At 39.6% G+C, this 27,875-nt stretch overlaps 1 protein-coding gene across 4 annotated transcripts in view; it reads right to left on the bottom strand.

The window, feature by feature from the left end:
- Window positions 1-27,875, bottom strand: part of ELMOD1 (ELMO domain containing 1) — a 73,719-nt gene that overhangs the window by 21,493 nt on the left and 24,351 nt on the right. For 2 of the 4 annotated variants that reach the window (XM_045516542.1, XM_074356866.1), the window contains exons 2-6: window positions 25,678-25,779; window positions 12,576-12,721; window positions 12,410-12,438; window positions 11,472-11,569; window positions 5,994-6,123 (exon numbers count right to left, since the gene is read on the bottom strand). In XM_045516542.1, the coding sequence (XP_045372498.1) occupies window positions 5,994-6,123; window positions 11,472-11,569; window positions 12,410-12,438; window positions 12,576-12,721; window positions 25,678-25,694 (420 nt within the window). In that variant the 5' untranslated portion in view covers window positions 25,695-25,779. Of the gene's footprint in view, window positions 1-5,993; window positions 6,124-11,471; window positions 11,570-12,409; window positions 12,439-12,575; window positions 12,760-25,677; window positions 25,780-27,875 lie in introns of all 4 variants that reach the window. The other 2 variants (XM_074356868.1, XM_074356867.1) reach the window with 1 other exon arrangement.

The following is a 27,875-nucleotide window of genomic DNA, read 5'->3' as shown; positions in this document are numbered from 1 at the left end:
GTGCATATGTTCTTAAAACTTACCTACAAAAAAATGGGTGGCAGGCCAGATTTGACCCACAGGCCTTAGTTTGCTTACCCCAGCTCTAAACAATGTTATGAAATAGATAACAAGAGTATGAATACCCATTTGAAAGATGAAGAAGCCTAAGTTCAAGAAGTTAAACATAAACCACGGGCCAGCCTCTGAAACTACAAATGTGGATAAGACAACGTTTCTCCCTTGAGAGACTGCATAGCGCAATAGTTAAGAGCCCTTTCTAGTACTGGAAGTCCTAGCCATAGCAATCAGACAAGAAAAAGAAATAAAAGGGATCCAAATTGGAAGAGAAGAGGTAAAAGTATCACTATATGAAGATGACATGATACTATATACAGAAAACCTTAAAGACTCCACACAAAAACTACTATAGCTGATAAATGAATTCAACAAGGTAGCAGAATACAAGACTGACAAACAGAAATCTGCTGCATTTCTTTACATGAACAATAAAATATCAGAAAAGGAAATTTAAAAAACAATCCCTTTTAAAGTCACATCAGAGATTATTGGATTAAGGATGGCAGAGTAGAAGGACACCGAGCTCACCTCCTCTCACAAACACAACAAAATCACAGCTAACTGCTGAACAACCATCAGTAACAAAGATGGGAACCTACCAAAAAGATCTTCTAGTCTAAAGACATAAAGAAGGAACCAGAACAGGATGATAGGAGAGAGTGCACTCACAATATAATCAAATCCCATACCCGCCAGGTCGGTGACCCACAAACTGGAGAATAATTATATTGCAGAAGTTCTCCCAGGGGAGTGAGGGTTCTGAGCCCCATGTCAGGCTCCACAGCCTGGGCGTCCATCATCGGGAGGAGGAGTCCTTAGAGCATTTGGCTTTGATAGCTAGTGGGTTTTACCTGCAGGAGCTCCACGGGACTAGGGGAAACAGAGACCTCACTCTTAAAGGGGATATACAAAATCTCATGTGCACCAGGGCCAAGAACAAAAGCAGTAACTTCACAGAAGCCTGGTCCAGACCTACCTGCTGGTCTTGGAGGGTCTTCTGGAGAGGTGATGGTGGCTGCGGCTCACCTTGGAGGCATAAAAGCTGGTGACAGACATAACAGGGAGAATTCACCTGCATGAACTACCCTCAAGGCTGACATCTTGCTTGGGTCATTAGCACCAAGACCTGGTTCCACCCAGCAGCCTGTAGGCTCCAACGCTGGTATTCCTCAGGCCAAACAACTCACTGGGCGGGGACACAATGCCACCCATCAGCAGACAGGCTGCCAAAAGACTTCCTGAGCCCACAGCCGCCTCTAGACATGCCCCTAGACAAAGCCCAACCCACTAGTGGGGTAGGATCCAGCTCCACACACTAGTGGACAGGCACAAGCTCCTCCTACCAGGAAGTCAGCACAAGCCTCTAGACCACCCTCACCTACCAGGAGGCAGGCACTAAAGGCAAGAAAACTATGGTCCTGCAGCCTGTGGAACCAGTCCACAAATGCAGGCCACATTCTACCTGGGGACCAGCAGGCCCTTAGCCCTTGGGTGATAAGAGAGCTGTGCACTGCTGGGATGCATAGAATGTCTCCTACAGAGGACCACTTCTCCAACACTGAAAAATGCAACTAACCTACCACATACAAAAAATACAAATAGAAATTTAGACAAATGAGGCAGCAGAGGAATATGTTCCAGACAAAGGAAAAGATTAAAATCCCATAAGAAGCATTAAGTGATGTGGAGATAGGCAATCTACCTGAGAAAGAGTTCAGAGTAATAATTGTAAAGACGATCAGAGAACTTGGGAGGAGAATGGACGCACAGAGTGAGAATTTAGAAGTCTTTAGCAAAGAGTTAGAAAATATAAAGAACAACCAGAGTTGAAGAATACAATGACTGAAATGAAAAATACGCTGGAAGGAACCAGACTAAATGACGCAGAAGAACAGATCAATGAGCTAAAAGACAGAGTATTGGAAATCACTACCACAGAACAGAAAAAAATAAAAAGAATGAAAAGAAATGAGGACAGTTTAAGGGACCTCTGGGACAAATCAAGCACCCTAATATTTACATTATAGGGGTCTGAGAAGGAGAAGAGAGAAAGGGCCTGAGAAAATATTTGAAGAGGTCATAGCTGAAATAGCCTAACTTGGGACAGGGAAGTCACCAAAGTCCAGGAAGCACAAAGAGTCCCATATAGGATTGACCCTAAGAGGTACACACCTAGTCATAATATAATTAAAATAACAAAAATTAAAGATAAAGAGAGGCTATTAACAGTAACAAGGGAAAGGTAACAAATAACATACAAGGAACTCCCATAAGACTATCAGCTGATTTTTCAGCAGAAAGTCCACAGGCCAGAAGGGAGTGGCGTGATATATTTAAAGTGATGAAAGGGGAAAACCTGTAACCAAGAATACTCTGCCCAGCAAGGCTCTCATTCAGATTTGATGGAGAAATCAAAAGCTTTACAGACAAGCAAAAGCTAAAAGAATTCAGCACTACCAAACCAGCTTTACAACAAATGCTAAAGGAACTTTTCTAGGTGGAGAAGAAAAAGCCAAAACTTTAGAAACAGGAAAACTACAGAACGGAAAAACTCACTGGTAAAGGCAAACCTACAGTAAAGGTAGGAAACCATCTATGCACAAGCTGGGAGGAAGGTGAAGAGACAGAAAAGTAGTAAAATCATCTGTATCCACAACAGGCAGTTAAGGGATACACAAAACAAATGTAAAATATGATATCAAAAACAGTAATCATGAGGGGAGGAGAGTATAAATGCAGGGTATTTAAATTGCATTTGAAATGAATAGGTCAGCAACTTAAAGCAAGCACACATATATATGTGCTATACCAAAACCTCATGGTAACTGCAAACCAAAAATCTGATAGATATACACACACACACACACAAAACGGAATCCAAGCGTAACATTAAGGAGAGTCACCAAATCACAAGAGAAGAGAACAAAAGAAGAAAAGGAAGAGATCTGCAAAAACGAATCCAAGACAATTAGCAAAATGTCAATAAGAACATACACAGCAATAAGTGCCTTAAATGTAAATGGACTAAATGCTCCAACCAAAACATACAGACTGGCTGAATGGATACAAACAAGAACCATATATTTGCTGCCTACAAGAGACTCATTTCAGATCTAGAGACACATACAGGCTGTAGGTGAGGGGATGGACAAGGGTATTCCATGCAAATGGAAATCAAAAGAAAGCTGGAGTAGCAATACCTATATTAGAAAAAGTAGACTTTACAGTAAAGACTGTCGTAAGAAATAAATAATGACACTACATATTGATCAAGGGATCAGTCCAAGAAGAAGATATAGCAACTGTAAACACATATGCACCCAACATAGAAGCACTTCAATATATAAGGCAAATGTTAACAGACATAAAAGGAGAAATCAACAATAACACAGGAACTGTGGGAGACGTATCACTCCACTTACATCAGTGGACAGATCATGCAGACAGAAAACCAATAATGAAACACAGGCCTGAAACAGCACATCAGACCAGATGGATTTAATGGATATTTATAGAGCATTCCATCTGAAGGCAGAATACACGTTCTTCTCAAGTGCACACGAAACATTCTCCAGAATTGACCACAGGCTGGTCTACAAAGCAAGCCTCAGTAAATTTAAGAAAACTGAAATCATATCAAGCAACTTTTCCAACCACAACACTATGAGATTAGAAACAAACCACAAGAAAAAAACTGAAAAAAACACAAACATGTGGAAGCTAAACAATATGCTACTAAACAACTAATGGATCACTGAGGACATCAAAGAGGAAATAAACACAATGCCTAGAGGCAAATGAAAATGAAAACACAATGACCCAAAACCTACGGGATGCAGCAGAAGTAGTTCTAAGAGGGAAGCTTACAGCAATACAGTCTTACCTTAAGAAGTAAAAAAAACTCAAACAAAAAACCTAACCTTACACCTAAAGCAACTAGAGAAAGAAGAACAAACAAAACCCAAAGTTAGTAGAAGGAAAGAAATCATAAAGATAAGAGCAGAAATAAACAAAATAGAGAGTAAAAAAATTAGAAAAGATCAATGAAACTAAAACCTGGGTCTTTAAAAAAATACATGAAATTGATAAACCTTTAGTTAGACTCATCAAAAAAGGGAGAGAGGGCCCCAATTAATAAAATCAGAAATGAAAAGGGAGAAGTTACAACTGACACCACAGAAATACAAAGAACCAAAGGAGGCTACTATGAGCAGGTATATGCAAATAAAATGGACAACCTAGAAGAAATAAACAAATTCTTAGAGAGGCAGGCCACACTACCCAAGGCAATCTATAGATTTAATGTGATCCCTACCAAATTAGCCTGACATAGTTCACAGAACTAGAACAAATAATCCTAAAATTTATATGGAATCACAAAGATCCAGAATTGCCAAAGCAACGCTGAAGAACAAGAAAGAAGCTGGAAGAATAACCCTCCCAAACTTCAGACAATACTACAGAACTACAGTAATCAAAACAGCATGGTACTGGCATAAAAACAGACATATGGATCAATGAAACAGAACAGAGAGCCCAGAAATAAACCCACAGAACTATGGTCAATTAATCTTTGACAAAGGAGGCAAGAATATACAAAGGAGAAAAGATAGTCTTTTCAACAAGTGATGTTGGGAAAACTGGAAAGTAGCGTGTAAATCAGTGAAGTTAGAACACTCCCTCACACCATACACAGAAATATACTTAAAATGGCTTAAAGACTTAAATACCAGACAGGACACTATAAACCTCCTAAAAGAAAATATAGGCAAAACATTCTCTGACATAATTCTTAGCAATTATAAAAATAGATAAATATATATAGCACAGGGAACTATAATCAGTATCTTTCAATAACCTCTAATGAACATGGATGTATGTATGCATATGCATGACTGGGACATTATACTGTATACCAGAAATTGACACATTGTAACTGACTGTACTTCAATAAAAAATGAGACTTCTCTAATTTTAATGATTCATACTGAATCTAGCACTATTTAGTAGAGACAAATGAGTCATCTGCTTAAGTACCTACACACACAAAAATACCTGCTCCTTCCCAAAAAACACAACAGAATACGTTTAAAAACTCACAGCTTCTATTGACATTTTTCAACACAAGGTTAAGGTAGATAAACATCTTTTTTTCCCCAATTTTGTTACTGCCTTTTTGAATTCTAGGAAAGGACAATGGAGCACTCCATCCTAAAAAGCATACATTTTCAGAAACAAATTTATAAAACATTTCATATGAATAGTCCTAAAGGTTTATCTTTTTTTGTCTGAATTTTTTAACTTAAAATTCAGTATTTTAAGATAGTTTTATTCACGTGTCCTAATACACTCTCAGATCATATAAGAATTTTAAGGATTTGCTTTGATAGCCACAATGGAATATTTATAACTGCCTATTATTCTTCTCACAGCTTTAATACACCACACATAAACCTTCACCTCCTCTTCTAAAACTCTCCAAGTTACATGAATAAATAATCAGCATTAAGATCTTGGGTAATTTCCCATGGGGGCTATTGCTGAAGCAGAAACCAACTTCATCTTCTTTGATGTCTATTAAAAGTCGTAAATGGAAATCCCAGGTCAGTCTTTGACAAATGCTATTTCTCCTATTGGCTTTCAACACAATTAAACAATCTAAACTTGAGCCAAATATGAGAGCCCCTGGAAATCACCTCTGATGCTTTCTCAGATTACAAAAGAAATCTGGCTTCATAGTTAACGTCTCACGTGAATTTTCTAATGAAAAATGTACATCCAATGTCGGAATCAGTAAGAAAAGCAGGCTTTACCAGTGAGTTCAGTGCCTGTATCTTACTCATCTTTATGTCCCCGCCCCCCATGTCCAGAGCAGTACCTTGGCAAACACTAGCTGACCTCGGCAAAGAACTGAAATGTGCTCAAGGACTAACCTTCAGAAGCATTTCTTCATGTTGGGGATTATCAGAATCATATGGTTCTCTGCGCAGTTTTTCCACGTCTGCAATAAGATTTCTGTACCCAACGATTTGCAGAAGGCAAGCCTGAAGAGAGATTCCCAACCTAAGGTGTTAAAAAATAGAAGAAACACACATGAGGAAGAACAAAACATATTCTTTGGCATTTGTTCACTTGATTCAAATACAATGGGGCCTTTCATATTTATATAATATTCAGGAAATTGCTCAAATAGATCTACCTAATAGGAGCACAATTTCTTACTAAAACTCCACATGGACAGTTGTGGAACTTGGCTAAAATTCACTTCTCATTCCAGCCCTTCCTTAATCCAAATGGAAACAATATGGATTAAAAACACAATGAAAACCTGTGAATGACCAATAGGTACGTGAAAAAATGTTCAATATCACTAATTATCAGAGAAATGCAGATCAAAACTACAATGAGGTATCACCTCATGCCAGTCAGAATGGCCATCATTAGTCCACAAATGATAAATGCTTAAGACAGTGTGGAGAAAAGGGAACCCTCCTACACTGTTGGTGGGAATGTAGTTTGGTGCAGCCACTATAGAAAACAGTATGGAGATTTCTCAAAAGACTAAAAATAGACTTACCATATGATCCAGCAATCTCACTCCTGGGCATATATCCAGAGGGAACCTTAATTCAAAAAGACACTTGTACCCCAATGTTCACAGCAGCACTATTTACAATAGCCAAGACATGGAAACAACCTAAATGTCCATCAACAGATGACTGGATAAAGATGTTGTGGTATGTTTACACAATGGAATACTACTTGTCATAAAAATGATAACATAATGCCATTTGCAGCAACATGGATGACCCTGGAGAATGTCATTCTAAGTGAAGTAAGCCAGAAAGAGAAAGAAAAATGCCATAGGATATCACTCATATGTGGAATCTTAAAAAAAAAGACAAGTGAACTGATATATAAAACAGAAACTGACTCACAGACATAGAATACAGACTTGTGGTAGCCGGGGGAAAGGGCGTGGGAAGGGATAAACTGGGAGTTCGAGATTTGCAGATACTGACCAATACATATAAAATAAATAAACAAGTTTATACTGTATAGCACAGGGAAATATATTCAATATCTTGTAGTAGCTTATGGTGAAAAAGAATATGAAAATGAATATGTGTATATTCATGTATGACTGAAGCATTGTGCTCTGCACCAGAAATTGACACAACATTGTAAACTGACTGTACCTCAATTAAAAATTTAAACAAACCAAGGGAGCTCTTTATGCAGGTGGCTTGAAAGTAGATGTGGAAAACACAGGTGATCATGGGTTCTTAGGGATCATTGACCTCCCTTAGGAGTTATATCACAAACACCTCATAAGTGTGTGTATGTGTGTGTGCGGGAGAGACAGGGACAGAGACAGAGACAGAGAGACAGTAAAAGAGAAATAGTGAAATAACCCTTAGGGGTTTAGGGGTCAGAAAAACTTCAAAACAAGTAAAAACAACAACAAACACGCCTCGGCTTGGGAGCGCCCCTGACAGCCAAGGCAAGGAGAACTCAACACTTTACAAAGTTTCCCTTTCCATTCAGACTGCTCTAGTTGTCTGAATGCTTTTTCTTTACTTCTCTTTGTTTGTTTGTTTGTTTGCAGGGGAGGTAATTAGGTTTATTTATTTTTGTTTTATGTATTTTTTAATGCAGGAACTGGGGATTGAACCCAGAACCTCATGCATGCTAAGCACACACTCTACCACTGAGCCATGCCTTCTCCTTGAATGCTTTTTCTTATGCTAAAAGATAATAATAAGGAAAACTGATTTTGTTTATTACCAAGTGGTTCAAATGCTGTTCTCAGAGCAAATTTATTTCCCCTTTTCCCTGCCATGTCTATTTACTTTAAGACAAGAATTCTTCCTTCTAGTCCCATCTCCAGAGTTAAAAAAACCAAAAAAACAAAAAACCTCTCTTCCTTCGATTCCTTCTCATGGGACATGATTTTCAGATGTTTTACTAACTTGCTTAGTCTTTTCTAAATGTACAGTTTGATTAACAGTCCCCTTAAAACATCACTGGAACAGAAAACAGTCTGGCAAGCGTGACATACAGAGGATCACTACTCCCTGTGATCTGAACACTGGTTTTCTCTCCTACAACATAGAATATAAAATAGGGTCTCTTTAAGCAGCCACATAACATGACGAGTTTATTAAACAGGTGACTAAGTCATCCCCAAGGTCTTTTTTTCCTACAAACTACTGTCACATAAATTATTCTTCTGTACTCATCCGATGGCATTTTTAAATCTAAAGGTAGTATTTCACCTTTGTTTATTCCTGTTAAGTTCTTTACAGTTATTCACTTTTGTGGTTCGACAATAGCAATTTCATATAAATCAACCCAAGAGTTACTGTCCAATATATTCCTACTCCTATTTCACTCACTAAATTAAAACATTTTTTGTTGGAGTGGTGGTCATCATGATCACAATGACAGTTTCCTCCTTTTTTTGTGGGGGGGGATGAGATGCATAGAGGTTAAGTCTAAAGTTGGGAGCAAAAGAAATTTTTTTTTTCTTTTTTTTTTCATTGCAATATATTCAGTTTACAAAACTGTGTCAATTTCTGACATACAGCATAATGCTTCAGTCATACATATATTCATTTTCCTATTCTTTTCACTATAGGTTTCTATAAGATATTGAATATAGTTCCCTGTGCTATACAGTAGGACATTGCTGTTTATTTATTTTATATATAGTTGTTAGTATCTGCAAATCTCAGCCTCCCAAATATCCTTTCATACTCCCTTCCTCTCCAGTAACCTTAAGTTTATTTTCTATGTCTGTGAGTCTGTTTCTGTTTTGTAAGTAAGTTCATTTGTCTTTTTTTTTTTTCAGATTCCACATATAAGTAATATCGTACAGTACTCTTTATCTTTTTGGCTTATTTCACTTAGAATGACATTCTCCAGATCCATCCATGTTGTTTTGTTGCAAATGGCATTATTCTTTTTTATGGCTGAGTAGTATTCCATTGTGTAAATATACCACCCCTTCTTTATCTAGTCAACTGTCGATGGACATTTAGGTTATTTCCATGTCTTGCCTATTGTACATAGTGCTGCTATGAACATAGGAGTGCAAGTGTCTTTTTGAATTAAGGTTCCCTCTGGATATATGCCCAGGAGTGAGATTGCTGGATCATATGATAAGTCTATTTTTAGTCTTTCGAGGAATCTCCATACTGTTTTCCACAGTGGCTGCACCAAACTACATTCCCACCAACAGTGTAGGAGGGTTCCCTTTTCTCCACCCCCTCTCCAGCATTTATGGTTTGTGGACTTTCTAATGATGGCCATTCTGACTGGTGTGAGGTGATACTTCATTGTGGTTTTGATTTTCATTTCTCTGATAATTAGCAACACTGAGTATTTTTCATGGACCTACTGGCCATTTTTATGTCTTCACTGGAGAATTGCTTGTTTAGGTCTTCTGCCCATTTTTGGATTGGGTTGTTTATTTGTTGTTGTTGTTGTTATTAAGTTGTATGATCTGCCTATATATTCTGGAAATTAAGCTCTTGTCAGTCTCATCGTTTGCAAATATTTTCTCCCATTCTGTAGTTTGTCTTTTTGTTTTGCTTATGGTTTCCTTAGTTGTGCAAAAGCTTGTAAGTTTAATTAGGTCCCATTTGCTTATTTTTGCTTTTATTTCAGGGGCAATAGAAAATTATAAGTTTTAGGATGGTATACTTACTCCAAACATAGAGGGCAGTGTCCAATAACCCAGGATTCTAAACTCAACCAAAACTGAGCATTCAGTGAAATGGCCCTTATAATTACTTGTTACCATAGCACCAAAAAACTAAGTCGGATATTTAAATTTAGGAAAAGGGCACAGGGGCACTCATCACCCAGAAATCCAACACAGGACTGAGAAAAGAGTTAATTTTGAGGGAAAGAAAAGAGTGGGAGAAATAAAAAAGAAGAGAACAAGGGAGCCAATTCAATTTTACTGCAGTAATTCTTACCACCACCACGCTACACTTGGAAAAATGTGATTAAAACAAAGTGTGAGTAGTAATTATGGCTTGATAAATTACAAAGCATTTCCCCCAGTCCTCTCTATTTCCTGATTTTTTTTCCAGAAAATTATTTAATTTTTCAAAAAGTCACATTTTGTAAGTGTTAATCTGGGGGGGGGGGGAAGCACTAAAATCTACACTGAGATGTAAAAACACAATCCACTACCTATAAGGGTTTTTTTTTCTCCCTAAAGGAAATCAAAAGAACAGATGGCAAGGAAATACTTCTGATTGAAATACATAGCTTTCATAAAAAAGACAGGAAAGATTTGCTATTTAATCTAACTCAATCTGTAAATATGATTATAGGTCTAATATATCCCTCATGCTTAGTTGTAATCTTAAATCTTTGGTTCAACTTAATTTAAAATGAATCGCATTCTTACCACCTTCCCTGAGAAATAAAATATATGTCAGAAGGTTTCAAAAAGACATTTACTGTATAATGAAATCACATTTAGTGGCTGAATAAGGAAAAGGCAGCTAATTAGCTGAAGCATCTGCAGAAGAATGATACGGAGACCATGTGGAAATGGAGTTCTGTGATGAGCCTCAATTAGCTGGTACCTGGAATCCCTCCAAGAGATAGACTTACGTAAAGTGCACTCTGAAATTCCCTTCGACTGTAGCTCCCTGTCCTTGGCAATTAAAAGCTTTTCTCAGCTATAACATCCGACGTTCTTGAATGTGCACATCTAAAAGACAGTTTCATTGTTACCTACCTAAACCGTCTCTGAATATTTCTGCATGTGGAATTTATTCTACCTTATCCTTAGCCTAAAATTTTACAGAAAAATTCCTGTACCCAGTGGAAAATATAAAGCTAATTTTAAATGTCATGTCCATTGCCAAGTGCAATTTAATACTTCCAAGATGACTAAATTACAAAGTTCTAAAGTCTTCATATAAAAACCCTCTCTCCCTCCCACACATGCCTGTCTTCTTGACAAGCAGGTAGAAACTGTCTCCAAGATTATCAGCTTGTCATGAACTGAAGGAATATTCTTTATGAGACAGAATCAGCTCAGGCACATTTACAATTTGAACATTTACTGTTAATGTAAAACACAGGCATCCTATGGAGCGACTGTTGACAAATGGGCGCCCTTTATTTCATCTTCTGCTGTCAGGTCCTCCATCATTTCTTACATTCACTGCATCTCAGAAGCATGAGGATAAATCACAACAGAATTACAACACTGCTATCTACAAAGATGAAAAAGGCACTTTTTTCTTTACTTTCCATCTGAAAGTCAAATATTGCAGATGACTGGGGTGCGGAAGAGAAAGAGTATTTAAGAGCGTATTTAGCGAGAGAGTATTTAGAAATACTAAACACGTGGCCATGTGACTCATTTTATATTTACTTACTGTGGATTTACGTCGGGGTTAATTTTTTTCAGTTCCATGATGTCTTCTATGGTTTTCTCGATAGCGTCGGAGTGAACGCTCACTGAAGTCTGCAACAGCTGGAAAACAAGTTTCAGTCGGTTCCCTGGCCGTGAACGCTGGTGTCTTAAGTGGAGTCTATTTAAATAGGGGCTTCAAGTATTTGTTTAAAGCTTCTAAAGGAAGACAGCAAACTAAAAGCAAAAACTGATTTCGTATTTGAATTCTAGTAAATTTGGTATCTTCAAAATGGGGGTAGTGCAATTTTCCTGATTAAGGTTATTAACATAAAACAAAAATAAATCAGTTTCCTTTTTAACCATCTTCATCTATTTCAAGATACTTATACTGAAATACATTGTATTTTCTTTTTCTCACTCAACATACATGGTTTCCTTTGTTAATGGGCATTACGTCTATGACTGAAGTACACAGGCAATACAGTCTTAAGGATGCCAAAATTAAATTAAATACTCAAGAATCTTGAAAAAACAGGTTATTTTTCTCTTAAATGGATGCTTACCTATGTACTATAAATGCTAGCATAGTGGCTTCTTTGATTTTCTTGGAAAACCTTGAGTATAAAGTTAAATGATTTGGATATTGAGGAAAAATACCAGAGTTAATACTATTCTTATTTTCAAGGAATTTAGTTTATGATTTGGAAAGAGGTATAAAAAAGGATTATTTCCACAATGAAATCATACCTGCATCATAAATCTGCCTAGAAATTCATGAGTAACTGCTCTCATGTAAAAAGGACAGTGGCTTGTGAGAGGAAACCAATTCTTTCTTCTCAGTTTGCATTAATATTCATAGCCAAAGATATATTTTTGTTTCTTAAAATTTTTACCTTTTGAGATGAAGGTAAACCTCCATGTAAAAAAGCTGCTGAAAAATACAGAAACAATTTTACTTACCTTACTTTTTGAATCCCTCAGTGATGTCTCTGTAAAAGAGATAATAAATCAAGCCATTCAAAAATTATCTTTTGCAAGTGGTTTGTAATTACTACACTGAAATACAACACCGCATCCGCAATCCCAGAGAGCCCACATTGTGCTTATTTCTTTGTCTCGTGCTTACCGATTTTCATGGTTCTGGAAGCTCCAGGCTTGGTACTGTAACAGATCCGCTGCAGTTCACATCTCCCAGTCAGCTTTCTCATTACAAATTTCAGGCAGCGCCACAAAAATTTACAGTAAAAATACAGGCACACCTGGATCAACATTCTGCCAAAAACAAAAGACAGGAGCCTTCCAACAGAACTCTGGAAAAGAACCGAAAGCAGCCACCACCAGCAAGGAAAGAAGCCCAGAAAGAAAAGCAACCGTTAGCCTTCTGGGTTTACAAGCACATTTCATTTTTCTAATCCCACATGGTTTTACTTGAAGCTGATACGAAGCCCATCGCGGGGAGGAGCCCAGGGTCGGGAAGGACGCACACCGTGCCCGCGAGCTGCAGAACGCCCTATTCTACTAAGTCCGGTGTTCCAACAACCTGGGGGTGAAGCACGGAGGCCTTTTGCCCCTACTTTTGCCTAAAAATATTTTGAAGACAAATCAGTACCTTGGAAACAGAATCCTTGTGCGTTAGAAGTCGCGTCGGCCTCAGAGCCGGGGAAAGGACGCGCTACGGCTGCTCCCACCCTCCGCCTCCACGAACGGCCTCGGCTCGCCCCAGTTCGCTTCCGGCCGCTCCTTATCCTTAGTGCCTCGTTTTCCGCCTCCGTTTTATCTCTTCCTCTGCTCCCATGCTTTCCCCCTTTCCCCTGTTTTCCCTTAGGCACTGCTGTCCTCTTTGCGAACTTGGTTTTGTGGCCACTTGTCTCCTGTTGACCAATCCCAACACTTCTTGGATGGGCCAGAAGCTTCCTCGTTAGTTCACTCAACAAGCAGGCTGGCCTTTAGGCCCCCAACATTCTCCGATTTAAACCTTCCCCAAACTCGCCCTCTTAGCAAGTTCGTTCTTGGCTCCTGATAAAGTTTTCTTTATTGCGCATCCTAACTCGCTCCTTAACAATCACACACCACTCGTGCACTTACTCACAATGTCTCTGGCACACATGAATTTGTGTTTTATGCCAACTTTTAGTTTTTAATACGTTGAGTGTCTACTACTCCGTGGTATTGTTCAGCGTCTCAAAACGACTCAGGCTACAGAAGAGAACTTATCATGCAGGAACTTACACTCAACCCACCTTCCCAGCTTCTCTTAATACTGTGTGTTCCTAAAAGGCAGGATTATGTGTTACATCTTATTGGTGTCATTTCTAAAAGATATTTCTTTCCCTCAAATACTCAGTAATTCCCTCCAGCTCTAACATAAGGTGACCCACATGAGTTAGTGTAGTTAACTAATAGGCTCAATGATGTGAATAATCCCTGAATTCCAACCAACACCTTGATTGTGTTCCTTTGCTCAAATTGCTTTGGCTCCAATACCTTGAACAGCCTGTGTTAAAACCAGCAATTCCAACAGGCTTACTTGTACAAAGGGATGAAGTCTGTATCATATAAATGAAAAAGGAATGGAGGAAACATAAGTGACCAAACTGCTACACTAAGATATGACAGAATTGTTTGTAGGCAATAAAGTTATATTCTTGAATATCTAATAATACAAGAAAATGTCCATAATATGCTTATCAAATAGGGAAAAGTTAGAAAAGAACATGTATGGAATAATCTACTTTTTCTTTAATAATACAAAAAATGTGATGGTGACATAAACAAGGAGAAAAAGACTGGTGGGACACACAACAAAAAGGTTAACAGTAGTATTTCTGGGTAATGGAATTATGAGTAATTTTTATTTTCTTTTCAAAATATATATATGTTACCTGATTTCAGAAAAAAGAAAGTTCTAACAACAATTAAAATGTATAAAAAGATCACCAAAACCATTACAAAAGTACATATGAAATTTCCATGTGACGTCAGAGTCTGCTGAAAGTCAAAAAATGGATTTACTTTGTTGTAAATTCTGAAATTCAACTGTTTTAGTCAAATACATTCTAAGATCTGTTAGGATTTAGGTTATCAGCTTCCCTCCAAAAAGTGAGCCTACAAATAAATTTGGTGGAACATTTTAATTAGATGAGTGAGAAATTTTACAAAACCTCAAGTTGCTCTCTTGGGAAAAATTTTCCATTTTTCCAACTACTGGATAGTTATGCCAGAAAAAAAGATTGAGCAATACATTTGTTCACTGGTTATCAGCATACTAATAACTGGTTGGGATTAATTCTATCACTAAGTCAAGGATAAAGCTTTACATAGTATCTGCCCTTGTGGTACCCATGTGCAACTTCCGGTGAAGTTTGCCTAGCATGTGGGCTAGCTCCTCAGATGAAGCCTCTTTTAAGTCTGTGCATCTGGGCTCCATGATAATCAGGTTCTTACAGTATAAATCCTCCTAGAGAAAAGGGTTCTGATTTTTCTTTAAGTAGTATCTTTGTGTTCTCCCCACTTAGGGTCCAAGTCAAACTACAAACTACTGAGTTTCCCCCATGCAACTTCTTCATCAGATCTATACAGAGATGTGGCCTGAGACCTACAGGTGTCATCCCAGGTGGCAGGAAGCACCTAGATGTAAAGTGACTTACGGCCCATCTGTAATTCCTCCTACTGGCCTTCTCGCACATGCCACATGCGAAGAAAATGCCCGGGGAATTGTTTTGCATCAAGACAGCCTTACATAAAAGAAGAGAAAAGACACCACGTTCTATTGCTTTTCTTTTGTCTTTTTTTCAGGCCCCCTGGGGATACGCACACTGTCAAAGACAGGGGAACCCAGTGGAAATCCACAGTGAAGGGTCAGAGATGACACATGACTTGTTAAGTCTCACTGCTCTGAGAGGTGGATCACAACCCTCTCACACAGTAGCAGAAACAATATTGCAAACTGTGAAAGGGAAGTGCCCATTTGTGTATCCTGTGACCTGACACTTACATACGGCTTCCTTACCCTTTCATAATTTCTGGGCCAGTAGTCCTGATCATGCTCTTTATTACCCAGAATGTGTTTTGATTTTTTTCCCCTTGTTTTTCTAATGGGCCAACATGCCCACAATTACTTCATTAAAAGGCCACCTTGTTATGCTAGGCGCTGTATTTCTTGCTATGCTGGGAATTATATTTTTTTCAAGCCAGATCATCAGATCAAACAAGGCTTTGACAGATATAATTTATTTTGCATTTAGATCATAAGCCTAAGGCATGGTCAGAGGTGGAAATACCAGAGGCGGAAATGCCTACCCCTTACTTTGGCAGGCTTATTTTGATGACAGAACAAATATCCAAGTTGCTTCCTCATGAAAGGACCAGATCAGCAAAACCTCCGTGTGAGCATCTCAGGGTGGCTGTTCTCCACCATCCGGTGCTGCCAGGAGCCCACCTCTTAAATGTCTGGACCTATTTAAGGGCCTCAATTGTAAAGTTTATGGAAAAACTGTGACGGTCCAGATGTGAATGATCAACCTGATGAAATATTTTGGGAGAGTGTTAAACTGGTTTGGAATGTTTACCCTGAAAAGGAAGAAATGAAGAAGTAAGTCTTTAAATGCTCTTAAGCTAATCAGTAGTTAGTTTAGGAAAAAAGAAAGGAAGGAAGGAAGGAAGGGGAGGAGGGAAGAAAGGTGTGTCTGTTTCTGACCTGAGTTTGGGAACTTTGGGGTTTATATACCCTTCCTCCTTTTAATTTCCTTTATGTCCTTATGTTTCTGACTGCATGCATGGAGTGAAGGCATCTCAAATGTACCTGTGAGGCAGATCCCATTTGCTTTCTTTAACCCCCATCCTTCTGTTCTTACCCTTAGAAGAGTTACTACCATGCTCTCTCCACCATTTGAACCCTACAATCATTCATTTATTTATTTTAATTTTTGCGGGGGGTTTAATTAGGTTTATTTATGTATTTTTTCAGCGGAGGTACTGGGGGTTGAATCTAAGACCTCATGCATGCTAAAGCATGTGCTCTACCACCGAGCTATGCCCTCCCCCAGGAATCCTATATTCAGAGGGTTTATAGCTCTCCTTGTTTTTAACTCTTGGCCTGAGTCATCAAACCAATAAACTCAGTTTTATTTAGGGGAATATTTTGCTTTTTTTCTTCGTAACACTAGACTTAGTTTTCTTAGTTCTGACGGAGAATTCTCAAATCACTAGTGAAAAGATCTGTTACATTTTGTTGGAACAACAATCAAATTCTCAAGACTACAAAGAGAAGATCTGATCACCAGCTCCTATTTTTAATAAATATCTGCACAGACAGCAGTTTTCTGTGTTTGTTTCTGGTTTTTTGACTCACAGCTTTTTGATAGTGTTCCGAAGGACTTACTGTAGCTTCCTAAGATGAATGCCTTGCTTAAGCACTGGGAGAATCTGATTTAATAATAACTACTTGCACACGTTCTAATTCCAACATTTTCTGTTACTACCACTTATTAATATGCTGCAGCGTGACGTTTATGGCTGAGTTCACAGCATTGTCCTTCCATGAGGCAATTACGATCACTTTCATTATTTAACATTCATTCTCTAGCCTGCACAAGAATAGTCACCCAATGTCAGTTACTCAAAACGAATCATATCTCTGCTACCAAATCAAAGTGAGCTCCTGTCTCCTGGTTCTTTGTTAGAGGGATCCATTCAGCAGGGACGGGGATGCACTAGGACCCCGTAGGCTCCCGCCTTGGGGGTGAGGGGTCATGGGTACCTGTACTGCAACACTACTCCATCATCTTAAATTTGTGATTCTGACGTCTTCTTTTGGAATAATTAGAAAAGAGGCTTATTTTGAACAGTTTTGATGAATTTGCTAATGAAAGTTAATTCTTGCTTGAAGAAGTCCTGTAATAAACAAGAAGGACACTATTGGTGAGGAAGGAGACATACAAAATAACCACAATTCTTGGATCAAACCAAGTTTCCTAAGCAAAACACTGTTTCATCTAAACAGCCATAAAGAACAACAGAGTGTTCAATGCTTCCAGCATTTCTTGTACTTTCTAAAATGATATTTTAAAATATTTTAGTTGCTCTATTGAAGTTCCCAACTAGGGGCACTGGCAGTTGGAAATTAACTTGTCAACAGGTATTTGGCCTAGTAAATGGGACCCTCTCTATAATGAGCATTCCACTAGGAAGAGAGGCTGCAGAGGACTTGTCACATCAACCGGAAATGTGAACTCAAAGAAATCATTTGCAAGCCTCTAGAAAAACAAGAGTATTTCCCGCATTGAGCAGCGGTGAGGCAGTGCAGTCTTCATCTGAAGGGAGCAGGCTGCCTTTCAAAACAGTGGGTATAAACCTATCATGGATAGACATTCTTTCAAATTCTATCTTTAATTCCAGGAAAATGTTATATAAGGGATTAGCTGACTGTGGTAAAACCAACATAATAAATTAATGGTTTAAGCTTTTCTTTTCAAAGAAAAGGAGACACGGGTCTCTCTTAAATTATGAATGACATCACTATTCAATTAAACTTTTAATGATTAAATACATACATTTTATAAGACATTTTTTAAAATTCAGGGTCTTTGTCTATTTGGATAACACTTTTATTAACTTATTTGTAAGGGAAGCAGCAAACAGATTATGCTTTGACATTTAAAAAGCATTTAGACAGGGGGAATGACCAAGGTCACAGAGCAGGAACACCCTGAGCTCACCTCTCCCCACGGCACACCAAAATCACAACTATTCAGAGAGCAGCAACTGATGAGAAGGACCAGAAGACAAGCAGGAAAGATCTACAGCTAAAGATAATAATCACAATGGCAGAGATTTTCCCCAAGGAGCAAGGGGTCTGGGCCCTACATCAGGCTCCCCAGTCCGAGGGTCCTGCACTGGGAAGATGAGCTCCCGGAACATCTAGGTATGAACATCAGTGGGACTTAATTCCTGGGGAGCCAGAGGGCTGTGGGAAATACACTCCACTCTTAAAGGGGCCGCACAAAACCTCACGGGCCCTGGGACCCAGCTGTTGATCCTGCGGAGCCTCCGGGAGAGACAGGGGGCAACTGGGCTCACCCTGGGTGCACAGACGCTGGCACATCCATTTTGGGGAGCTCATTCTGCCACAAGGACACTGGTGCTGGCAAGTGTCATTCTGGAATCCTCCCTGGAGCTTCTGAGTCCTGGGACCTGGCCCCGCCCATCAGCCTGTCAGCACCAGCACTGGGATGCTGCAGGCCATGAAACCAGCTGGGCAGGAACACAGCCCACCCACCTACAGCACTGTTGCCCTAAGACCCTCTGAGCCCACAGCCACCCCACGATGTGGCCCTGTCTACCATAAGGCCCAGGGCCCGGTCCCACATACCAGGGCAGGGACTCTAGCCAGTCTCACCCACTAGTGGGCAGGCGCCAACCTTGGGATTCCCCTGGGCTCTGGCCCTGCCTACAGGTGGGTGTGCACCCCTCCCAGGAACAACACAGCTGCCCACAGCCTGCCATGCCAGGACCCGGCCTACCCACCAGCAGGCCAACAGCAGTTCTGAGACACCCTGGGTCCCTTGACCAGCCACCCCAGGATCCAGCCCCACCAACCAGTGGGCTAAGACAACCTCTGGGACAGCCCAGACCCCATAACCAGCAGGGTCAGGAGCCAGGCCCACATACAAGCAGGCTGAAACCAGCTTTGGAACCCCCAGGGCTCTGCAGCCAGGGAACCTGGGACCTATTCTTACCCCAGGCCGACACCAGCTCTGAGACACCCTGTACCCCTCAGCCAGCCATCCTGGGATCCAGCCCCACTCACCAGTGGGCTGACACCAGCTCTGAGATACCCTACACCTTGCAGCCAGCTGTGTTAGGAACCAGCCCCACCCAGGAGCATGCAGATACCACCCCAGGCCCACCCCAGGCCCCAGATCTGCCAACCAGCAGGTCAAAACTGGTGGTACCTCCAGTTCCAGGACCCCCAGGGCTGTGCAGCAGCAGACACTGGGACCTGGCTCCGCCTATCCCAGGTTGACACCAGCTCTGAAACACCTTGGACCCCTCGGCCAGTCACCCTGGGATCCAGCCCCACTTACCAGCGGTCTGACATTTTGGGACACGCCAGACCCCACAGGCAACCATGTTATGAAAAGGCTCTGTGCACCAGTAGGCAGACACTTGATCCAAGACCTCCAGCCCCATGAACATCCACCCTGGATCCCAGGTCTGCCCACCAGTGGGCCAGCACTTGGTCCTGGACCCCCGAAGCTATACCCAGCTCATGATCCAGCCCTGCCTACCAGCTACCAGCAGCCTCTGCACAAGGCAGGTCTGGGTCGACCAATCAGATTGAGGTGGGGGTTGGGGGGACAGCCACACCTACCAGACACAGGAGTCAGTCTGCCACAGCAGAAGGACCACACAGTCCACACAGGGGGCACCCCAAGAGCATACAGCTCTGATGACGAGAGGGGAGTGTACCACTTAGATACAAAAGGCATCTCCTACCAAAGGCCACTTCTCCACGGTCAGGGAACGTAACGCACCTCCCAGATACACAGAAATAAAGACAGCAAATTAGGCAAAACGAAGAGACAGAAGAACACATTCCAAAGGACAGGATAAAACCCCAGAAGAAGAACTAAGTGAAGCAGACATAAGTAACCTACCTGATAAAGAGCTCAAGGTAATAATTGTAAAGATGTTCAAAGAACTTAGGAGAAGATTGGATGAGCAGAGTGAGAAGTTGGAAGTTTTTAACAAAGATTTAGAAGACATAAAGAAGAACCAAACAGAGATGAGGAATGCAACCACTGAAATAAAAAATATAGCAGAAGGAATCCACAGTAGATTAGACAATACACAGGAACAGATCAGCAAGCTGGAAACAGAAGAGAGAAAATCACTGATGCTGAACAGAAAAAAAAATGTAAAAAAATGAAGGCAGTTTGAGAGACCTCTGAGACCACATTAATCATACTAACAGTTACATTATAGGGGACCCAGGAGGAGAAAAGATAGTGAAAGGGGCAGAGAACATATATGAAGTCATAAGAGCTGAAAACTTCCCCATCTCGGGAAAGGAAACAAACATCCAGGTCCAGGGGCAGAGGAGCTGGGAAGCTGATGCTCAAGTTCTAACAGAATCTCTCATGGCAGCTTGATGCAATGGGCAGGCTCTGAGGTCACCTTCAGGAAACTGCTTAGAAAACTGTTCAGCTTAACATATTTCAACAAGGGTGTGGAAACAGTTTTTGCTTGTTTTAATGCAGGAAACAAAATAATTAAAATAAAATTATTATTATTAATTATTACTAATAAATTATTAAAAATAATAATTAAAATGTATGTATGAATAAATATACGTGTGTATATATACATACACATATATGTATGTGTATTACGTATATATACACATACATGGTGTGTGCGTTAAGTGCGTCCTAAAACAGAAAATTATGGCTAAAAGTACCAGTCTACAGTGAGGTGTTCAGATGCACAGGACAAAAATCTACCCCTTCTCAGGACTTTGCTTCTACATCTCATAAATAAGGATAGTCAGTGTCTCAAGCAAGCCTAGTCAAATTCTGGAATAATTACACAACCCTGCACTTCTGGCCCCTCAAAAGCAGTGGAAGCTAATTGGTGCTGAATGGAAAGGTGACCTGATTACATAGGAAAGTGTCTGAAGTCTGACTCCAAGTCTAGTCTCAGTTTGCCGCTCTGAGCTGTGTGACTGGGGACAAGCTACTTGTGTCTCTGAGTCTCTCCTCTCTCCTCTGTAAGGTGAAGGGAATGGGCTGTCTGGCTCTAAGATAAGGCTAGACGTTTGTTGTAAGGGAAACAGATTTTTTGTGTCTGACTCACCTTCTCTTCAAGGTCCACATCAGGTCAGGGCGAAAGTGTTACTGTGCTTCTGGGCTGTTTTATGACGTGTTTGCAAAGGTGTCCAAGAACTGCCCCCAACTTTCTCTTTGCAACGTTATCTTCTACACACCCTGAACAGCGTCTACAGCCAATGAACCTGGACCACCTGCTGCGGTGGCAGCTGGTCACACTTCCCCAGGCTTTGTTCCCAGCACTTTCCCCACCTCCCACGTCCCATCTCCCTTTCCTTCAGCATCCCCTCAGTGAAGCCTTCCCTGAATACTCCTGTCACAAAACGCCTGCAGCAAGTCACTGATCACAGGCCTGCTTTTATCTTCCTGTTGTAGGCGTGGCTTCATCTCCTGACCACGTGGAATGTTACTTTGGAGCAGAGACCATCTCCTATTCACTTTTGTATTACCCAGAACACCTCACAACAGGTACACAGTGAGGGGGTAACATGATGCAAAAATTATGAGAAACAGCTCTGATGTCAGACAGGCCTGCATTCAAATATCTGTGGGACCTTGGTTGAGTTTCTCAACTTTGCTAAGACTTCTTACCTGTGCTGTAAAATGGGATATTAATTCCTACCTTAGTATAATTGTTATGAAGAGAAAATAAAAAGTGTGGCATAGTACTGGAATTCTTACTAAAATGCCTTCTAAATGAATCAGTGGACCAAGAGATGAGTCAAGTGCGAATGACTTATAAAATCCCACCTGCAGATATTTTTTTGCTAACTGGACATCTTCACCTAATCATAGGAGTAAAACACTGTTTTCCCCTCAACTGTCTTACAGCCAGGGTGTGGGTACAAGTCTGCTCAGTATCTCAGTTTCTCCCGTGGAGGTCTGAGTTTGGCAAATGCCTTCCTTTCCTCTGCTCTGCCTGAGGAAGGTATGCAGTGAAGTTCACGGTCAAGAAACTGAGATCCTGAGGCTGAAACAGTTGAAAGCAATTATTTATATGGAGTGACTTATACCTGCCCCTTTATTAGAAAAATTCAAAATTAATAATGTTCTGATGACCTTACCAATATATAATCTCAATCACTAAATCCTAGTAAAGGAAAAGATCTACAGTACAAGTATTATTAAATTAAAATAAATGAAATATATTACACAAACTAAACCTTAAGCCTCAGTTCTATTTAGGGCTCAGAAAGTGCCCCCTCTTTTTCCGCTCACACACAGACACACTTTCTTCTCAGTTTTATCCCTTGTATCCTTTGAATGCAGATCATGGCTAAAGTCGTATCGGGTGACTATGGGGTACTTTTCCAATATCTCATATCTACCCTCAATTTCCTGTAGCATTTATTTCTAACATCTCATGGAATTGTTTTTAAACAAACATCAAATGTTTTATCCACTCCCTTAAGCTCTGAGTGTTTATACCATTAATATATGTGACGATAGCAGTGAGTTAGGGCAGAGTACAGCCCCCATGTATTGTAAATGTGGATTAAAATCCATTCCTTCCCATACCTGGTTTCTTCAAGGTTAACCCCGTGTCTTCTGAGGCTGTACTTGGCCTCAGAAGCTGCTCATTCTAGAGTAACTCAGAAGTGGACAGATTATTCTGTGGGCTTTTAAATAATGCTGACTCTGCTCAGTGAACGTCCACTCCTTTTTCCACATAATATATTTGCCGAGCTCAGGAATTAACACCTGATTTGTTCATGTTATTTTATGCAACCATCTCTTTGGTTCAAATGAAAAAGATTGCCCATTGTCCACCATCTGTGGGAATGGACTCCAGGGAACAGAAGATAATCTGAATTATCCAACAGAGCCTGGAATTTAGGATTATTACTCCTTGCCCTCTTATCCCTCCAAATTCCATAAACATTAACATATAATGAACACACACGATAAATTAATTTTAAAAAGCATTAAAAACAAAAATTTACAAAAGTTAAAGCCAAAAGCAATAATCAATTAAAGAGAGGCAATGATTGAGTTTCCTTTTATCATTTCAAAACCAATGGGCAATGAAAATCCTCAAGTTTTTTCTTGATGCATAATTTATTATTCTAGCTTCAGTTTCACACAAATAATCAATGTCAAGTACTATTTATAAAATAAATATGCCAAGTTGAAAGAGAAAAATTTGTATCAGAACACATAACTGACAGGGACATGCCAGTTCCATTACCCTTGGTGCTGGTCTGTGTGAAATTAGAGTGGTAGATTTTTCACTGTTATCAGTTTTAAATCATCAAATACAAATTTAAAAATATAATCTCTACTAAACACAGTGTTGCACACCTATTCAATTTAACAAAAACTAACAGAAGTAAACAAATGCTCCTATCTCTCCTAAAATGGCTGGTTTTGAGCCACTCAAGTTTTTTCTAAAACAAAACATTGAAGAAGAAAATTCAGTAGCACAAAGCTTCACAGAAACCTCACCACTACCATTTCCCCTCTCACAAAAGGAGTTCCTGACTTAAACGCTTCACCTAACGCTAAAGCTCTGTGTTAACATGATTCTTCAGCTAAAAAACATCATGTTTAAACTCAAGGGGGAATTCATAGACACGAATTTCTTATGAATGCGTAAACAGATAGGTTAGTTGCCATGGCAACCAAGAAAATATATCAGGTCAAATACTTTGCTGGCAAATGTCCTAGTGATCTTTGAAATACTGTCTTTTTACACAGCTGAGATAAACAGGCTGAGGAGTCTTCTGTATGATAAAACAAATGCTGATGCCTAAAAACAGTGACCTCCTGAGAGGGTTTTCACAATTCTAAGCTTGAGTAAACACCAGTAGTCACACCAAAACATAGTGACTCCTACACCAACTGACCTAGGTGCGCCAGAAATGACGATGCAACGAAAAACCAGTGGGGAAAAGAAAATCTTAAACTGCAGCCACTGCAAGAATTAAATCATTTCCTAAAAGAAGTAAGCCCACTAATGATTTTCTTAGAGAAAATAGCCAGAACATGGTACAAGAATACATAATATAGGTAGGCCACCATCTTGTAGGAAAGAAACTCAGTATCTGGAAAGTGTCGGGGGAAGGTATAGCTCAGTGATAAAAGTGCATGCCTAGCATGCACAAGATCCTGGGTTCAATCCCCAGTACCTCCATTAAAATAAATAAGTAAATAAATAAACTTAGTTACCTCCTCCCCAAAACAAAGAAAACCAATAAAAATAAAATATTTTTAAAAACCAAATATTTTTTCTCTTTAGAGTAAAAATAAATAGTACTAAAGTTTTTGAGTATCAAGGAAAAAAAAATCTACCATGATAATTCACCTGTTCATCTGATCAATAAAGAATTTCTATTAAAACATGCTCATTAAATATTTTAGAGTTATTTCTGTAGAATACAGATTCTAGATTTTTTACCTATCAAAACTGTATAACTATTCTGAATACTCAATATGAATTTAACTGTGCTAAGTGAATTTATTTTAAACCTGTACTATTTTTGTGTTAGTAATGCCATTAGTATTTTTATCTTTCACAAGACTACTTGGACATTTTTAAAGGACAATTGCAAACATTTAAAGGAATGCTGGTAGTCAACATTTGTCATATAGTTCAATTTGTGTTTTCTTTAGTAAAATAAATGTGGATTATATCAAGGGAAAAAAAAAACCAAATATCTGGAAAGTGTGTTTATTTCCTAACTTTCAGAACCAACTTAACTTCATTTTGTCATATATTAATATACTATAAAATTTCTCTAAGAATTCATTTATAGAGTTGTGTATGACAGACAATACTCTTGAAAATAATTATAATTATAGATCCAGCTAAATGGCTTTCAAGACAAGACAATATCTGTAAACACACAAACATAAACAGCACTTTATCCAGTACAATCTTCAGAGAACCAAAAATTAATACAGGTTTCAGAGACACCACTGAAGCAGGAAGAGCAAAAACTTAGAGCATATATTTTTCACCAAAAAAGGAACATTAGAAAATGCCTCTGTGGATTGGTCAGCCAACCAAAATCAATATTTAAATGTAGATCAACTTTAGGAAAATGATTCTACACAAATTACACTGACTCCCTGGCAACAAATTCCCCAAACCTCAGCCTTAGGGCTTTAGAAACACAGGCCATCAAAGTACGCCTGCCCCGTGCTTTTGTGCCCATATTCCTGTAAAATCTCTTAAAATCCCCTCCTTACATGATGCTGTCTCTTGGCATCAGTATGCGTATAGAGTTAGCAGAGGAATCTGCTAGATGGCCAAATTATTCTTAGCCAAAATCCAGTGCTATTTTATGCAATCCTGAGACCCAGTTATAGGATCACCAACGGTGAACACAGATATTATACTAACTGTTAAGGAAGTTTCTCCGTTTTAGAGGGCTCCTCCAGGAAACCATAAACACTCACCTTAGGAAGTGCTTCATGGTGCCTGTTTTGATTATCCAGGTGTTATCCAAACTGTCCTCGAGTAACTGCTTCCAAATTTGCCTTTGTCAAAGTAACTGTAAGCTGTGAGGAGAAATTAGAGAGGCTTACTGTTAATGGGGTGGGAAAGCCAAATTTCTACTTACCTTAGTGAAGCAGATAAGGTGTTATGGACCCAGAATTTTATTAACTGAATTGCCCACACAGCAACGCATTCACTGAATGGAGATTCCGGCTAAAGCCTTTCCCTTCCTAATGAACACAATTAGTCTTTCATTTTAAGTCACCTGCTGGAGAAATGGTTAGTTTCATGAGCAACCTTTTCCATAATAAACTCTCCCTCTGCTTTGCACGCTGCTGTTATATCTTGAAGAGCAGTATTTGTAAGAAAAATAAAAATGAAGAACCATTAAGTTAACTATCCTGATTTCTAGGTATCAGATAGTCTTAAATCTGGCAGCCTCAATCTTCCAGAAGTACAACTCAGAAAATAACTAGAAGAAATTGGTAACGTCATTAAGCTGAAAAAAAAAAAAGAAAAAAAAAGAAAAAAAATGCTGATGAAGTGCCAAGTACTCCAAACAAATGAAGGATATGCCCCTGGTCCCATTTTGGGGGGCACTGTGACTAAAACAGTAAAATGATATATTTGTTTAGCACATTTCAGTTTACAATTTGCTTTCACGAAATCTACAATAACCGGGCGGTGTGGGGAGAGTGTAGCTCAGTGGTAGTGATGCATGAGATGAGGTCTGGGTTCAATTCCTAGTACCTCCATTAAACAAACAAACCAAATCCCCCCCCCCAAAAGAAGAAAAAAATCTAGAGTATCAAGTTATTGGTCTTCTTCCAACAAGAAGGAACACCAGAAGCTGCCAACAAAGCAGCAAACTGGGATGAGATATCAAGAAACAGACTAGAAAAGAGAGAGTGGCTGGAAGCAATAGCAGGATGACATCACCTCATGAAAAAAGAGACAGATGGACACCAGCTGCAGCAAGATGGGGAACTGAGTGTGTAGACAAATGGCTTAGGGCAGAGACACACTTATCAACTAGAACAGCCCAGGAACGTGGGCAACTCAGCCAAAACAAAAGCCAGTCTTTTCTCTTTTTTTAAAATTGAGGTATACAGTTGATTTACAGTATTACATAAGTTCAGGTGTACAACATAGTGATTCACAGTTTTCTAAGGTTATATTCCATGTGTGCTTACTGTAAAACATTGGTTAGATTCCCTGTGCTGTACAATACATCCTTGTGGCTTATTATATACATAGTAGTTTGTGTCAGTTAATCCCCAACCTTTATCTTGCTCCTCCCCCTTCCCTCCCCCTACTAGTAATCACTAGTTTGTTCTCTGTATCTGTCTGTTTCTTTTTTTTTTTTTGTCATATTCATTAGTTTGATTTTTTTTTTTTTGGATTCCACATATAAGTGATATCAAATGGTATTTGTCTTTTTCTGTCTGACTTATTTCACTAGGCATAATACCCTCCAAATCCATCCCTGTTGATGCAAATGGCAACATTTCTATTTTTTAAGGCTAAGTAGGATTCCATTGTACCTGTATACCACATCCTTTGTATCCATTCTTCTGTTGATGGACACATAAGTTGCCTCCATATCTTGGCTATTGTAAATAATGCTGTTATAAACATCAGGAATGTTGACTAAAAAATGCACAACCTAAAAGTTGAGAGTTAGTTTTATTCGGTGGACATTTCTGAGGACTTAAGCCCGGAATACAGCCTCTCAGAAAGCTCCAAAGAGGCAGGGGAGGAGCCACAGTATACAAGAGTTTATGCAACAAAGACCAGGTAGCTGGAACATCAAAAGATTACTGTTAATTAAAGAAAACCAGGTATCTCAAGTTAAGAAATTTAGTGCTTTTCTATGTACAGAAAGGTGCAAAGTCTAGGCTCATTGAAATCACTTCTTTGATATGTACCCAGCTATCTAGGGCCAGTATCCTGTTCTTTCACATCCTGAGTTTCCTCAGGGTGCAGTGCTACGGGGTGGGGGTGGCAGAGGCTGGGTTGCCCACTTGTCTCCATCCTAAGTTCCCTCCAGCTCACTGTCAGGGGCAACCATAGCAGCTTGATGGCCACAGCATCCTTTGTTTACTGATATGGCAAGCAGTATTTTTCATTCGTAGGTGAATGTATCTTTTCAAATTAG

The sequence above is a fragment of the Camelus bactrianus genome, chromosome 33 (assembly GCF_048773025.1).
Source record: "Camelus bactrianus isolate YW-2024 breed Bactrian camel chromosome 33, ASM4877302v1, whole genome shotgun sequence".
NCBI lineage: Eukaryota > Metazoa > Chordata > Mammalia > Artiodactyla > Camelidae > Camelus > Camelus bactrianus.
The sequence above is the reverse complement of the archived record's forward strand: the minus strand, read 5'-3'. Positions and strand labels throughout refer to the sequence as shown.